At 42.2% G+C, this 15,114-nt stretch overlaps 1 protein-coding gene across 1 annotated transcript; it reads right to left on the bottom strand.

Moving 5' to 3' along the window:
* Positions 1 to 2,066: 2,066 nt before the first annotated feature.
* LOC115790993 (zinc finger FYVE domain-containing protein 1) lies at positions 2,067 to 13,956 on the bottom strand. Its single transcript, XM_030745052.1, has 12 exons — positions 13,718 to 13,956; positions 12,693 to 12,974; positions 12,234 to 12,456; positions 11,871 to 12,088; positions 11,614 to 11,720; positions 9,414 to 9,522; positions 9,235 to 9,332; positions 9,000 to 9,117; positions 7,149 to 7,319; positions 6,784 to 6,976; positions 6,380 to 6,478; positions 2,067 to 3,352 (listed from the first exon to the last, which is right to left on the bottom strand). The coding sequence occupies exons 1-12, from the start codon at positions 13,832 to 13,834 to the stop codon at positions 3,120 to 3,122; spliced, it is 1,968 nt and encodes a 655-aa protein (XP_030600912.1). The 5' UTR covers positions 13,835 to 13,956; the 3' UTR covers positions 2,067 to 3,119.
* Between the last annotated feature and the right edge of the window lie 1,158 nt (positions 13,957 to 15,114).

Raw genomic sequence — 15,114 nt, 5'->3', positions numbered from 1 at the left:
ATAGTTTTGGGTGGAGAGGTTTGTGTCACCCGCCACTCCATAAACACAATTACCTGTGATTTTAAGGGCAGATTAGGTCATTACCCTCTAAAGGGAGACAAACACAAAGAAAAAAGATGAACAACACAATTCCAAAGAAATGCTGCATCGCCCAGGCTCACTGGAAGGAACAAAGACAAAAAAAAAAAAAAAAAAAAAAAGACCCTCGCACTGCAGCAGCATGCATGCTTTAAGGACAGAGGGTTATCAATAAGAGCCAAAGCAGAGAAGAGCAAATTTTAAACAGAAATACACACACACACACACTCTTTATGAGCTCATGTGGGCAGTGTGACACACATGCCCGACTACAATAACATCTTTAATGCTATTGGAAAAAATATAATCTTATTCCACCAAACAGAATTTGGTTAAAATGTTTCCATTTTTCTGACTCAGTGTGTGCTACAAATATATTTACTGCTACTGTGAATGAAGGAGAGAGCTGTTAAACTGCGGAGCCAAATTGAACCAGACTCATTAGCGATATGAAGCTTTTTTTTTTTTTTTTTTTTTTTTTTTAAACACAAAAACAAGAGATGGAGTGACTCCAGCAGCAGCTGGCTCACAAACGAACAACACTCATAAAACGTTTTGTGAATACTGGGAGAACAGGATTAAAAAACAAACAACTAATTACAGACAGTAAGACGAAAATACTCAACAAGCTAAATGTCACCCTGAATCGATCGTAACAAAATGGAAACACAATACAAAGCACTGTCGATTTTGGATGCAATGGTGTGCTGGTTTTAAAGCCAGGAGAGTTAAATTTGCAGGTCATTTACAGCATCAGCGGCTCACACATCCCAGATGCAGATCACTTCTATCGGACTGCAGTAAAGGACAAATCCTACTGTACGCCATTACTTTGCTTTCTGTCTCCACATCGCTCTCGATCTATTGATCTAAGAAAAAAAAAAACATCGAGATAGTGAAACAATGCAAGAGCAAGTTGTTTAGGACAGCGCGCTTTTGTGCCACCTCATAAGCTGCTCGCACACGTTCATTCGGGACAAAGACGGCCGTCGCGTGACTCCTGTATACACATTTGTTTTTATTTATTTGGATGAGCCTCATCAAAACAAAAACAAGGATTGTCAGTTGCATTATTTGACAGAAAAAAGTAAAGTTTATAAGTGGTTATTTCTAAACAGGGAAAAAGTCCTAAAGAATCCAGGATGTAACACAGAAACTCTGACAGAAAATGTAGTTTTTCTTCCATCAGTGTTTATAGAATCTGCATTTTTATATCAACATGTGATTCACTATGACCACGACTCAATCGTCCAGAACAGGCGTGCTCTTTATTTGAAAGCCCTTCTAAGACATGAACTCCTTTCCCTCAATCTGATAAATGTGAATGTGCTGGCCTCGCATCTAAAGCAGCCCCCCCCCCCCCCCGGGCCACTTTTCTCTAAAACTGTGAAGGCAATCCTATTAAGTCAAGATTGCAGGATTTTCATTATTTGCACAGCACAAGTTTAAATGCATGAAGTTACAATTATGGATAGGCACACAAGAGATGATAACAGATGATAACTCTGGTGCATTCTTAATGAGCTGCTCAATTCACTAGAGGAGGTCCCGAACAGCAATGACCTGCATATAAATGTCATTAATTCTCATTCTCACTTTCTAATTATCAATAAGATTTGGACATTCACTGTTGATATATTTTTGCAATTTATACCAGAAAAGAGATCTTACTCTCTACGCTCCTGTGTGGGAGGGGTGAGTTCGGCTCTCTCAGGAGTACCATGCAGCAGAGAAAGACCCTGCTCTTAGTGACAATGGCAGAGAGAGCTTAATGTTTAAAAGTGCCTATGCTCACAGTTACTGTTGCTACAAGTCCTTTTCCATAAAATGGCAAAAAAAACAAAACAAAACAAAACAAAAAGAATCACTCACTGTTGATGGCATTTCTGAATGTAGCCATTGGGAACATAAACGTGGCTACAGCTGAATAACAGAACACCGTGACTTTAACAGACTGATAAAGGCAGCAATGTCTGAAAAGGGCTTAAAAGGAAACCTGGAAACATCAGTGCTTCACCTCTATTACAACCCCAGAAAGGTAAATCTACATTAGTACACAAGTACTTCCATATTATGGAATGTCTAAAATGACATAAGCTACATATTTTATACTGCAGATACAACTTCATGAGAGGACGGGGGGATATAAATGACGCGGCTCTGTAATTAGGCACAAATGATCTCAGTATTTGCACATATGGAGAAATCTCCAAAAGCCAACCCGAGGGGGTTATATAAATGGGTGTTAAGATTCCCATGAAGGCACACACTGCTGAAGCTTGTGTTTCTCCAATTTGCATTGCATTCTGCCCTGAGTACTGTAGGAACATGTTGTTTTCCAAAATCATGATTATTCATAGTCCTTAACCAGCCAGGGTTTACAGGTTTGCAGGTTCAGAAGCTGTCGATGTGGAAAAGGAAAAAAAAAAAAAAGTCACCATGTAAGTGGTTGCAATGGCTTGCTAAGTTTTAAAAAGTCCTTCAAACTTGAAAATCTCTCACTATTCCCAGTACTTCCCTTTTAATTGTCCTGCTGTCAGATTTCGCTACGAGCATATTCAAACTGAAAATCTGTGCCCAGCTGCTGGTCTGCGCAAAGAGAAAGTAATGAGCATGGAAGACCACCCTCGAGTGCAGTTAAGAGTTCAAGCTCTGCTGTTATAATGATAATTGATGGAGTTGAAAGTCTTAATTTTTAAAAGCAGTCAGTCAAAAACACATGTCCAGCTTTCCATTTGTCCAGTTAAATCATTCTGATTGGTCAGTTGGGGCCGTTAATCATCTAACAGCTGACACAAAATCAGTTGGTCAAGAAGGCAGATGAGATAAAAGGCGAATCCTAGGTCAGTCCTAATAGCGTGGAATCCAGATGGTGATCATGAGCAGCTCCCCTTTTCACATAAAACAAGGCTGATTCCAGACCTGCCATTAAGTCCATTCCTCTTGTTTCCCTGGAGCAGTAGTGCCAAGATTCACAGTGTTCTTGTAGCCCATCTGAGAAGAACTGAGTGCCCTTTGAGAAGTTTGCCTGGTGGAAAAGGTCACAGGCTGTCCGTGCGGGCGTGACAACTGTCACACACTCTGACCGGGTGGTCCCAGCCTCGAGAGGGCACAGGCTTGTTATGTGTGGAGCAGGGCCCACACACGCCCTGCCCACAGGCCCTGCAGTGGTGCTTCGACATGGCTGGAGTGAAAGGTTTGGAGCACTGGTGGCACGTGGTGATGTCCTGATCTGGCACCCAGTAGTCTGGCCGAGCCACGTCCTTCATGAAACCTGGAGAGGCCGAGCCAAACAGAGAAGAATGAGTTTAAGATTTTAATCAGGGATTTGCTTGCTTAAATAAATAAACACACACATAAATGCATAGCTCACTAACAGGGGGAGAGGATGTATCTTGTTTACAGTACACAACAAAACAGAACATATTCCCCGTGAACAACCTTCACACAATTCTTTTCTTTTCTTGAAGGGTTTGATTGGTCTATAAAAAAAGAGCTTCCAGGACTTCTATTTGACTCAAGGTCATATTTTTCAGTGTTTTGAAAGGTCTCTTTTTGTCCAGTATTGTTAAACCAGCTTACATTCATGAAAATCACCTCCATTATAACTCATTCACTCCTTTGCAGCTCCATTAAAAAAAATTCCAACATCCCCCTCCGTGTTCTACTGTTGGATAAAGACATCAGCATGACTCTGTACTCCAGGGACAAGATTTATTTATTTATTTATTTTTTTGGTACTAGAAGCTTTCTGGTTTTTGTTTGTAGTCTGAGTAGTACTGATCAACCACTGGACTGTATACTAGTAAACAATCCGTGCGGGGAAACAAAGAGGACTGCATTTTCTGAAATGCGAACCTAAAAATGACAATTTTGCCTTTTATTTTGCTTTTTTTTAAAAAAACTGATCTGTGTTAGTAAACTACAACCAACAGTCTTAAACCCGATACCTGTTATTCACAAGTCTACTCTCTACACTCAAAGCCCCAAAACACATGGCTGTTGTCCCCAGAGGCTGGGTCATCAGAAGAGAGCCAATAGGTTCTCAGGTGGCAGCTGAATCTATGGAGTCACCATTGTGGTCCTGGTCAGGTTGGTGGTTCAGACTCATTTGTTTTAGTTTGTGCTGCCAATATTTACAAGGCTTCTTTTCAAGTGCTTTGCCAAAGTTTGATCCCATAGATTTGTTTTCCTTCCTGGAAACCGTTCACTGAGGCTGACTTCATGCTAAGCCCTTCACTCTGTGGGAGCACTGAGCCACTGAAACATAAGTTTCCACAATAAATGCTTGTGCCAAGTCAGAGGCTTTTATCCATCTGTGTTTTAGAGCAAGGTCAAGTAAACTGCAATTCTGCCAAAGGATTCTAGTATTACCTCCACCAATAAGGTTATATGACTGGTTGGGTTTGTCTGTCTGTAAGGAGAATTACATGAAAATATATGAATGGATCTGCATTAAAAAATTAATGGGGTTTGACCAAACTTAGAAGTTAAGAACTTTTGCAGTAAATCTGGATCTGGATTCAAGAATTTTTGGAAGGATTTTTTTTACTATTAAGTGGTAGACAAGACAAAAATGAGACATTTCATGTCATATCTTTACAAAGGCATATCAAATTGAAATAATAATAATAAAAAAAGTAGTAAGTGCTGTCTTGATGTTTCCAAAAAACTCTCAAACTAATCTGGATCCACACATTCTGCTGGATGCAGCTGTTTCTGCTAATGATCAGAAGCCTGATGGTTTGGTTTTTGATTCCATCGTTACAAAGTCTCCTAATTTGTAGTCCTAATTTAAAATCCCATGACTAATGGCTTCTGTTGCAGTTGTCACAGGTTCTCCTTCTTGCTGCACTGATGTTGAGGTTTGGGGGTCTGCAATTTCAATGTAGTTCATCAAACTACTTTTATTTTTCATTACAAATGATGTGAAATCAATAATGTTATTGGTTGATAATATATAATTTTAGTGGTACTGAAAACAAGTGCACTCAGTCTGGTTGGATGATGTACACTGGTATAAAGAATCACATAGTAGCCTAATTAAAATTTATGAAACTAGCCATCCAACCATGTCTCAGATAGAGCGATAGTACTGAAGCCAGTAGATTAGTCGATTACAACACTCAGACCAAATCAGCTTTGAACTGTAAAACTGGTAATTGTGAGAAGAGTGAAGCTAAGTGTGTAATTGCGAGATGCGTCTACAATCAGCAGTGCTTACTGAACATCGACAGCACAAAATGCTGCTACAAAGCATTTCAGCCAACTGTGCTCCATCAGGTGAACAAACTAGGTCTACTAAACCATCTTCATCTTTTCCGAGACCTGGCTCGGCCGGGACATCGCAGACACTGCAGTGGAGCTAAAGGGGCTAACGCCGCACAGAGTCGCTGTGCTAACTGGCAAGCAGAGAGAAGGCGGCAGTTTACTCCAACAATTCATGGTGTCTGAACGCTGAGGTGGTTTCAAAGGTCGTCATACCAAACAGAGCTACTGACAGTGAGATGTCGTCTCTTCTACCTGCCACGAGAGTTTACGGCGGTCATCATTGTTATTAGTGCACTAATAACAATCCAACAGCGGCTCAACCCACTTAGGAGAATCAGGAAGGCAGGTCGCCCCACTGTCCACTTGACCACCTTCTATAGGGGCACCACTGAGTATATGTATTATGACCTACATCCTCACTTCCTGGTTTGTCAGCAGTAAGAACTATGAGAAACATCAGCTGAACATGTTGGTGAAGACAGCCAGAAGGATCATAGCTGCCCCCTCCCATCACTGCTGGACATCTCCAGTCAGCACTGCATCCGTAGGGTGTCATATCCTAGAATACCCTTACCACCCATCTCATAGCCTGTTCTCCTTGGTACCATCTAAGAGAAGGTTCAGAAGCATCAGCTGTAGATCCAGACTTTTCAGCAGCTTCTTGCCACAGGCTGTGAGAGCGCTAAACAATCTGTAACCAGTTTCACTAATCTAATTGCACAGCACAGCATATACACTTCAACACTTAGGCTCTCACTGCTCAGTATGAATGTCGCTGGCTGCTGGTCTTATTGCTATTTTTATATCTTAGTATATTTATAGATTACTTAGATTGTTTTTAACTCTATTTGCTTCATTCCAGGCAAAACACCGTTTTGTTTCTGTTGTACACTGCAACTGCAGAAATGTCAAAGATTCTTGAATTAGAGTCACCTTCAACAACACTTGTGAGGTGCCATTTTATTGAGAGATAATATACAACAAGCTGCAGAGCACCAACAGCATGTGTAATAAAAGCAGCAGTACTCACAGAGAGGGTAGTCCACAGCGGTGGTGACCATGTCCAGTGTCGACTGTGCCACCTCTGTCACCCTGCGAGCTATGAGTCCACGAGGCTCCACCTTACACACTAAACAAACAAGGTGTGGGTGAGAAACAAAGAAAACAAAACCCAAAAAACAAACAATATCAACATTACAGGCCAGGAACTGCGACAGAGCAGCATCCAATGCATGAAAACACACCGTCTCTCTCACTGTATGCTTCAAATATACAGAGATGTGACTCTGTGATATAATGCTACATGTAAATGTGGGTTCACCTGTAATTAAGTGCTTAGCAACTAAAAGCCTTAAAGACACTTATCTAACTTAATTCTAGGTTTAGACTTGCTGTTTGTCCAGCAGCTTAACTGACAGCTTGTGCCAGTCTTACCCTGGCTGTTGGTGTCAGAAGGCCCTCCTTGGCGGTAGCAGGCCTCACACACTCTGACAGGGCTGCTGCCCCAGCCCCTCTCTGGCACCGGCATCCTGTGGCTGGAACAAGGATGGCAGAAACCCTCCCCACATGATCGACAGTGATGCTTCCTGTCTGCCTCCTTGAACTCCTTCTGACACCCATGACAGGCCTGAGGGGCAGGAGGGAAGGGGTATACAATGATGGCAGATACGATAACATTACTACTGCATGCACCAAAGGAGCAAGTCACTGAAGACTATCAAAGATTTATCAACTTGTAATTGCTGTAGTTGTTCTAGTGTCTTCCACTTCGTGTCTAAGCATTGGCTGTTTATACTCACAGTGATCTCTGTATTAGGTCTCCAGTATGGAGGCGCCACCTGGTCAGTGATCCAGGAAGTGACAGCTTTGGTGGGGCCAGTGCCGTATTCTGATACTGACTGAATCACATAGTTCATCCCATCTAAGACCCTCTGGGCAGCATTTTGGTGGCTGGTCAGGAAAGCATCGGACTGAAGGAAGACAAAAGCATGATCTAAAAAGTGTGGTAAGAAGTGTGATGGGCAAACTGACGGCACAGATGTTGGCCTGCTCAGGCCAGCGTCAGTGTTTCCACTGTCATGGGTGCATGTGATGTCGTTTTTTCCCCCGAATGACGGAAATCCGTCGCAGTGTGGGTGAAACGCTCCGCTTACGCGGAGACACCCGAGCTGCAGAGTTTAAACGAAGCATCGAAGCAACAAATCTGTGTCGAGGATTTTTGATAATCAAATAATTTGAGTTACTTGAGGAATCGTTGCAGCCCTAATGTGAACCCGGTGTGACAACAGGAAGGAAGTGATGGTGTCACCAGCATGGCAACAGTCCAAGCATTTCACTTATATCTGCATCACACATGTCAGCACCCTGTAAAGCGTATATAGGGGAACACGAGAGAATGAAAATCATTACATTGTTCGATCCAAGCCGTACTTTTTTTTCTCCCCCCAATAGAAAGCTTGATAACATGAACAATTATACTCTTTACTAAAGTTCAATTTTCTTTTCCTGTAAAAAGCCAGTAGGAGTCCTTTATTTATGTTTAACAGGCCAAAACATGTAGAAAAGTGATCTTTTCACCTACTCCCATCCACCATCTTTTATGCTTTACACAGTGACAGAACAACAAAATAAAAAAATATCTGTGCAGAAGGGCTGCAATGATTCATTGAGTAACTCGAATAACCACCTGAATAACCACACGTAACGAGTTGAGATCAGGAGTATCTGTAATTGATGGATTAATTGTAATCTGTGTCCCACATGTGCACACAGCCAACCTGTGGGAACTTCAGCAGGAGATCAAATAATTATTTCCCCCAGTGTATGTATATACATCGATCAAGCATAACATTATGACCACCTGACTAATATTGTGTTGGTCTCTTTTTGCTGCCAAAACAGCCCTGAACCATTGAGGCACAGACTCCACTAGACCCTCGAAGGTGTGCTGTGGGATTTGGAACCAAGATTAATTTGTAAGTTGCGAGGTGGGGCCTCCATGGACAGGATTTGTTTGTCCAGCACATACCTGGAATATAGTGCATCCTGGTCTAACACATCAACTTTGAGGACAAAATGTTCACTTGCTCCCTAATATAGCCCACCCACAAACAGGTGCCATGATGAAGAGATTATCGGTGTTATTCACTTCATCAGTCAGTGGATGGGATTTTGCTAGTATTAAATAAAGAAATTAATTTAACAATGAAGTCATTATTTTTCCCTAGGCCAGTGTTTTCTTTAAGACAAATAAATATGACAGTGATGTACTCTGCATCAGGACAGCAATGACTACAACATCAGCACAATCACATGCAACAAAAATCCAAAAACAGAATTTCAGTACTGCAGATGTGTGAAAGCTTTAGGTTTTCTTATTTTTTTTTTAAAAAAACTTTCTCAGTAATGGCAGTACATATTTGCTGTAAGTGCTTGCTTTATTCATAGCTGTATCATGCTTACAGTGGTTTTCTCTTTGGGCTTAAGTCTACAAACTGTCAAAGACTAAAAATATGTAACATAAAAACCAACAATTGCTATTTTTTTCACTCTCCACAAATTCTTTCCATTTTTTGGGGAAATGAACATTATTAAATATAAATGCTAAAACTATGAAGATGAAAAAAGGTGAGGCATGCTTTAGTACTCACGTCCTCCCAGACGTGCTTGACCTCAGATCGCACCACACCGCTCTCTGGGTCTTGATTTCCCATCCAGTACTGTCTGCTGCGGTAGATTACCCCACAGCTAGCACACTCCAACACATATCTGACAGAGGGAAGAGAAGAAAAAGGCAACAGACAGTGGACGTGAGATTATTAGCTGAAAGGCAAAGAGAACAGTGTGAATGTGCATGTAAGTGTGTATGCATGTGTGTTTACCTACCCGGACCAGGCGTATTTGGCCAGTCCAAACCAGGGATTGTCAGTGGAAGCTGATGTTTTGGGAACAACAATCACCTCTCTGCCTGCTTCATAGCACCTCTGGATATGCAACACAACATATATGTAAACAACAGCAAGCATGCAAGTTCACAAAAACTGTTGTGAATTGTCCCTCCGTACCTTGCAAATGAGGACCTTGTTGTTGTACTGGTGTGCATATTGGCACAGTCCATCTGCCATGTGGGGAACCCTGTCTCTCAGATGGTTCATTCCATTTTTACAGCGAATGCTGGGGAGTCACACCGATTTGATAGATATTAGAGTTGGTGAAGGAGAGGAGGATTTGTAAAAATGCTTAAAAACTATGGTTACAGTCCACTTAAGTGTTATGATTTCTCCCACACACTCTCCTCTCAGGTTTAAATAAAGAAGAAAGAAGAAGGGTAGGTAAGAAGCAAAGTAGGTTTCTCTTCTCCAAAATATGAAAAAGGAATTACCATTTATGTATGCCCCTGACGACATACACTATATTGCCACAAGTATTGACTATGTTCACCCTTTGCAGCTATAACACCTTCAGCTCTTCTGGGAAAGCGTTCCACAAGCTTTAGGATTCTATTCATGGGAATTTCTGACCATTCTTCCAGAAGCACACTTGAGGTCAGACAGTGATGTTGGATGAGAAGGCCTGGCTCACAGTCTCCGCTCTAATTCATCCCAAAGGTGTTCTGTTGGGTTGAGGTCAGGACTCTGCACAGGCGAGTCAAGGTTCTCCACAACAAACTCGCTGATCCATGTCTTTATGGAGCTGCTTTGTGCGCTGGTGTGCAGTCATGTTGGAACAGGAAGGAACCATCCCCAAACTGTTCCCACAAAGTTGAGAGCATGAAATTGTCCAAAATGTTTTGGTATGCTGAAGCATTAAGAGTTCCTTTCACTGGAACTAAGGTGCTGAGCCCAACTCCTGAAAAACAACCCCACACCATAATCCCCCCTCCACCAAACTTTACACTTGGCACAATGCAGTCAGACAAGTACTGTTCTCCTGGGAACCACCAAACCCAGACTTGTCCATCAGATTGCCAGATGGAAAAGCGTGATTCATTCAGAACACGCCTTCACTGCTCTAGAGTCCAGAGTTGGTGTGCCTTACACCACTACATCCGACGCTTGACGCCTGGCACCATGCTGAACTCCTCAGAGCGACCCATTCTTTCACAAATGTTTGGTTTTATACACCTGTGGCCACGAAAGTGATTGGAACACCTGAATTCCACGATTTGGTTGGGTGAGTGAATACTTTTGGCAATATGGTTTCAAGATTCAAGATTCAAGAAGTTTATTGTCATGTACACCGCAAAACACTGTGGTTATGCTGAGCAATGAAATTCTTACTTGCGACTGCTTTACAAACAATTGAAATAAGCAACTAAGTTAAAATAAAATTTAAGAACTAGTATATTATATTATATTATGGTAAATGGACTAGTTCTTATATAGCGCTTTTCTACTCTACCTGAGGACTCAAAGCGCTTTATACAACACGTTTTGCATTTACCCATTCACACACAAATTCATACAAGCACTGTTTTCTATTTCTAAGTGCTTTCTATCTAACATCCACACAGATTCATACTCAGTTGCATCGGAGAGCAAATTGGGGTTCAGTATCTTGCCCAAAGATACTTTGGCACGCAGACTGGAGCAACCAGGAATCCAACCACCAACCTTCCAATTTGTAGATGACCTCCTCTACCTCCTGAGACACAGCCACTCCTAATATAGTGTAGTGAATATCCATAAGAAAATTGCAGAATTTCAGTTTCTGTTTTAAAAGAATGATGACTGTGATTTAGAGTAAAGTGTTTTGAGGCGACTGTTTATTGCGATTTGGCGCTATATAAATAAAATTGAATTGAATTAAAAGATTCCTGTTTGTGTCTGCTTTGAGAAAGAAAAGTTGAATTATCTTGATAAACTAAATGAAACTAAGCTCTAAAAAAGGTTAGGATGTTATAATAGTCTTTCAAGGGTGTTTAGGGAATCTTGCAAAAAACAGCCAGCACTGGAGATCACTACAGGTTGCAGATCAACCCAAATAATGCAGCTATGATCCAGTCATCCCACAGTTTCCCTACGTTGCAATATAAACACATAATTACATACATACATAATTTAGTGATTAGTTAGATAATCTATTGATCTTTGCCTTTAAAACTAATGTAATTTAGCTCATGAAGTAGGAATAAACACCAAACAATGCAAAGAGTTAAAACAGACAATTATGCCTGAAACAGTTTCCTTCTTTGCTTTTAGGTTTACCTTAGGTCACAATTTGAAGGGCCAATTCTAGCTCTTCTGTGTAGTAGTATTGACTTACTTGCAGCTGAGACAGAGAGCTGAGCAGGTGAAGTATTCATCTGGGAAGAAGGAGTACAGTGTCATCTTTTCATCTGATAGTTCTCCACAGAAACGCTCACTCAGAGCCTGGGGAAACAAAAATAGAAGGCATTAGAAGACATAAAACCAGATGGGAGGTTAAAGAAGGCTGAGGGGAGACATCAATGAAAAAAATTAAAACAATAATATGCTAATTCTTCGTATTTTTTTTTTAAAGCCCAGTGCTTCTTCACTTACTTCTAGTGCATGGAACACTATCCCGGGCTGGCGGGGAGAGCGTGTGTGAGTGTTTTTCACTTGCTGCCTAATGGCCTCTAGCAGCCCTCTGTAGTCCGTGGGAGGTGTGATGGTCTGGGTGCCTACATACTGTACTGAGCTAAAGGCCTCTGTCCCCAAACCCTGGTCATGAAAACGCTTTTGGAGGAGTGTGTCTGCATGGACAGCCACCTTTGAGTCTGCAACAGAAAAGAAAGAGTAAAATTTTAAGTTGGGTCACAGGAAAATAAAACCAAGAAAAAAATAATTACATAAAAATTCTGCTTGGAAAATGAGATGTGGTTTTGTAGCTGTACATAATGTAGTGTCCAGGAGTTTCACTACCTTGGCCCAGGAGTTGGGTGTGCGTTGTTTCCTGGAAGATGATGACAGCAGGGCCCAGAGAAGACAGGGGCACATCCAGACCACAGCGGGTGGACAGGGCCCTCAGCTCTGGGGTGAAGTGCTTCAGGTAGGCCCCTGAGGCACTACTGAGGAACTGGAACATGTCATTGTGAAGACGCTCTGCCCGCGTACGATACACCACTATATCTGACACTGCCAGCACCTGGAATTGAGGTAACAAAATGTATATGGAAAGATGACTCGCCTTTTATCAAGGAAACACAACACAGCTCAAATTGAAAAAGAAAGTTAGTTTCCTTGTTCTGTTTATACAATTAGGATGTGAACATTAGGTCAGTGGAAAAATAAAGGCAACACCAAAGCAAAGCACACAAAACCATGAACTACTCCAGTTATCCCTTTATACCATCCAAACCAACCAGCAACCACTAAATTTACCTTCAGCAACAGACGCATTCTCTGGTTCTGATTGGCTGCGGCTCCTAAGAGGCCCTCTGTATCCAGCGCAATGAGGCTGAGAGTGGGGTTGTAAGCAGCCCAAACTCCCACCGTACAGGAGCTGGGGGACTTGGAGGTGTAGAAAACAGTCTCGCCACCAAACAGGACGTGATTGAGCGTGTGGGACTTGCCATCACCGGTGTTTCCAAAGATGGATAGGACCTTGACGCCCGCTACATCGACACAGCCAAGTCGCTCCACAAACTTGGCCTCATCATGGATCTGCAAGAAGAGGAGCGAGAACACCAAGCGGTGGACTGGTTACAGAAAGGGGATGAGTGCTTCAGTGCTCCCCGTGATATGTTGAGATAAAATTACTTGAAAAACACGCAAACAATCTGCGTCGAATAATCTGGGAGATTGTTCCATTTTTAGCCCACAAATTAAACGGGTATTCATTAACATGTTGCTGCGCCTTAAGATCGCTAAAGACAAACAGTAAAGAGTGGACTGGGTGTCTCATACAGACCACCTTAAGGATACAACAACATTATCGCCTGCACTTTGCACAGCTGTACCAACAGTACACTGTGACGGTGTCTCCCATGTGTGTCAGCTGTACTGTATGACTCACCAGGGACTTTCCTAATAACAACCCTATGTGATGTTCTGCTGCCCTCATTTACAGCTTCAACTTCCCGTTTTTGTTAAACGTGTTATAAGCAAGACACTATCCGTTAAAGCTATAGCCTGTATATACAAATGCTAAACACGATGACCAACCCAGACGACGCTGTTTAATGTTGCATTAGCAAAGTATCCACAAAGTTGGTTCATTAAATTTAAGATAATGAGCTCGCTTTAGTTCTGAAAGCAGGTTTGGCTCACCGATCTGTAACTTTTTTTTTTTTTTTTTTCGTGACAACAGATAGTTGGGGGCCTTCGGTAACAGCGGTGTTGTCTTCCCCTTTCTGGCCTCGCGGCTGTTAGCAGCCGTTAGCTCAGCTGATGCTAGCTAACTTTACCTGCAGGTTTTCCTGTTCGTCCACGAGCAGGAAGCTCCGGTCGCCGTCGGGACGCTCTTCCGGCTTCACTGGACTGATCGACAAACTCTCCATTTCTTTCATCAATATATCGGACATCGTTATTCAGTTAGTTAAAACGCGTTCGCGGTGGGACCAAACAGCAAAACGAAAGTTCAACATGACGACTACCTACACCTCAATCACAACAACGGCGCGTGCACTGCTGAAGCGCTCGTAGGAGGGGCCACGGGAGACACGCAGGCCCGCGACGTAAGACGCACTTGTGTGAGTTTGGTCTGCACATCAGCACCACCGTGTGGTCAGATGCAGTATAACACACACCGTGCCGTTCAACAAACTTCATTCATTCGGGAATGAGAAGGCATAAAATAACCCGAGTCGACCCCTCGTGTGCACTCTTTTGTAGCCTGTAATCTGTTTTTAATTTAAGATTAATTATGTAGACCAACCGCAAATCAAGTCCATCCGTCTTTTCCGCTATGTTAATATAAAATGTATTTATTATCCTTCATAACTAAAGCAAATCACACGAAATCAAAGTTCCCTGAACTGGCAGAGAGTGTTTTATTGGATCAGCAGTGCCATGCTAGAGCTGCTTGCTAATGTTCATTAAATATTTGTTAGCAGATCTATAAATATCACATGTCACTGGCTTCAGAGCGGCGCCACTGCTGCTAACATGACATGGAGAAAGAAATTCCAGCATCGCTGAGTCGCTGAGTCCTTCCTTCCTCCTATCCTCCCTCCCTTCCTTCCCCATATATAGGAAATGTAAAACTACTAGCCCAAGCCTTGGCCTATTCGCTTTTAACACCCTTGTTCGTAGGCTCTGTGAAATCAAAAGGCCACCTGGGACAGATTTAGTCAAAGACAGGCAAGAAAACGAGCAAGTGCAGGAAGGACGCAATAAAGGATGGAGTGGTTAAGGATTTAGAGAGGGTCCCAGCCTTTCTCCGGGCTCAACCATGAGAGACAAATGTCTGAAAGAATCAATTATAGGCCTACTCCCAACCCATCACCCCTGATTAATGAATAATTAAAGCTGCTCAGTGAAGGGCTACCTAACATATATAAGACTAACCATGCCACCGCTAAGATTATGCAGAAACAACTTCTCTCAGTTTTCAATAAATGACTATACAGGCCTGCGATAGTTTCCTTAACAGAACTGGCAACAGTTAAACATCTTTGCATGCAATGAGTTTGTGCATTTGTTACAGAAGTGTCCGCTTATTCCCTTTACAATGCAGTTTAGGTGATACCTGACCTAAATTTGCACCCACGTCCATATTCATACCTCTGTAAACAAACATAATTAGTCTTTAGCAGCTATCCGGCGAGAGCCAGAGTCAGCCTCACCCATCATCAACCAGACA

This window comes from Archocentrus centrarchus, chromosome 13, assembly GCF_007364275.1.
Source record: "Archocentrus centrarchus isolate MPI-CPG fArcCen1 chromosome 13, fArcCen1, whole genome shotgun sequence".
Lineage (NCBI taxonomy): Eukaryota > Metazoa > Chordata > Actinopteri > Cichliformes > Cichlidae > Archocentrus > Archocentrus centrarchus.
This window is presented reverse-complemented; position numbering and strand designations above follow the sequence as displayed.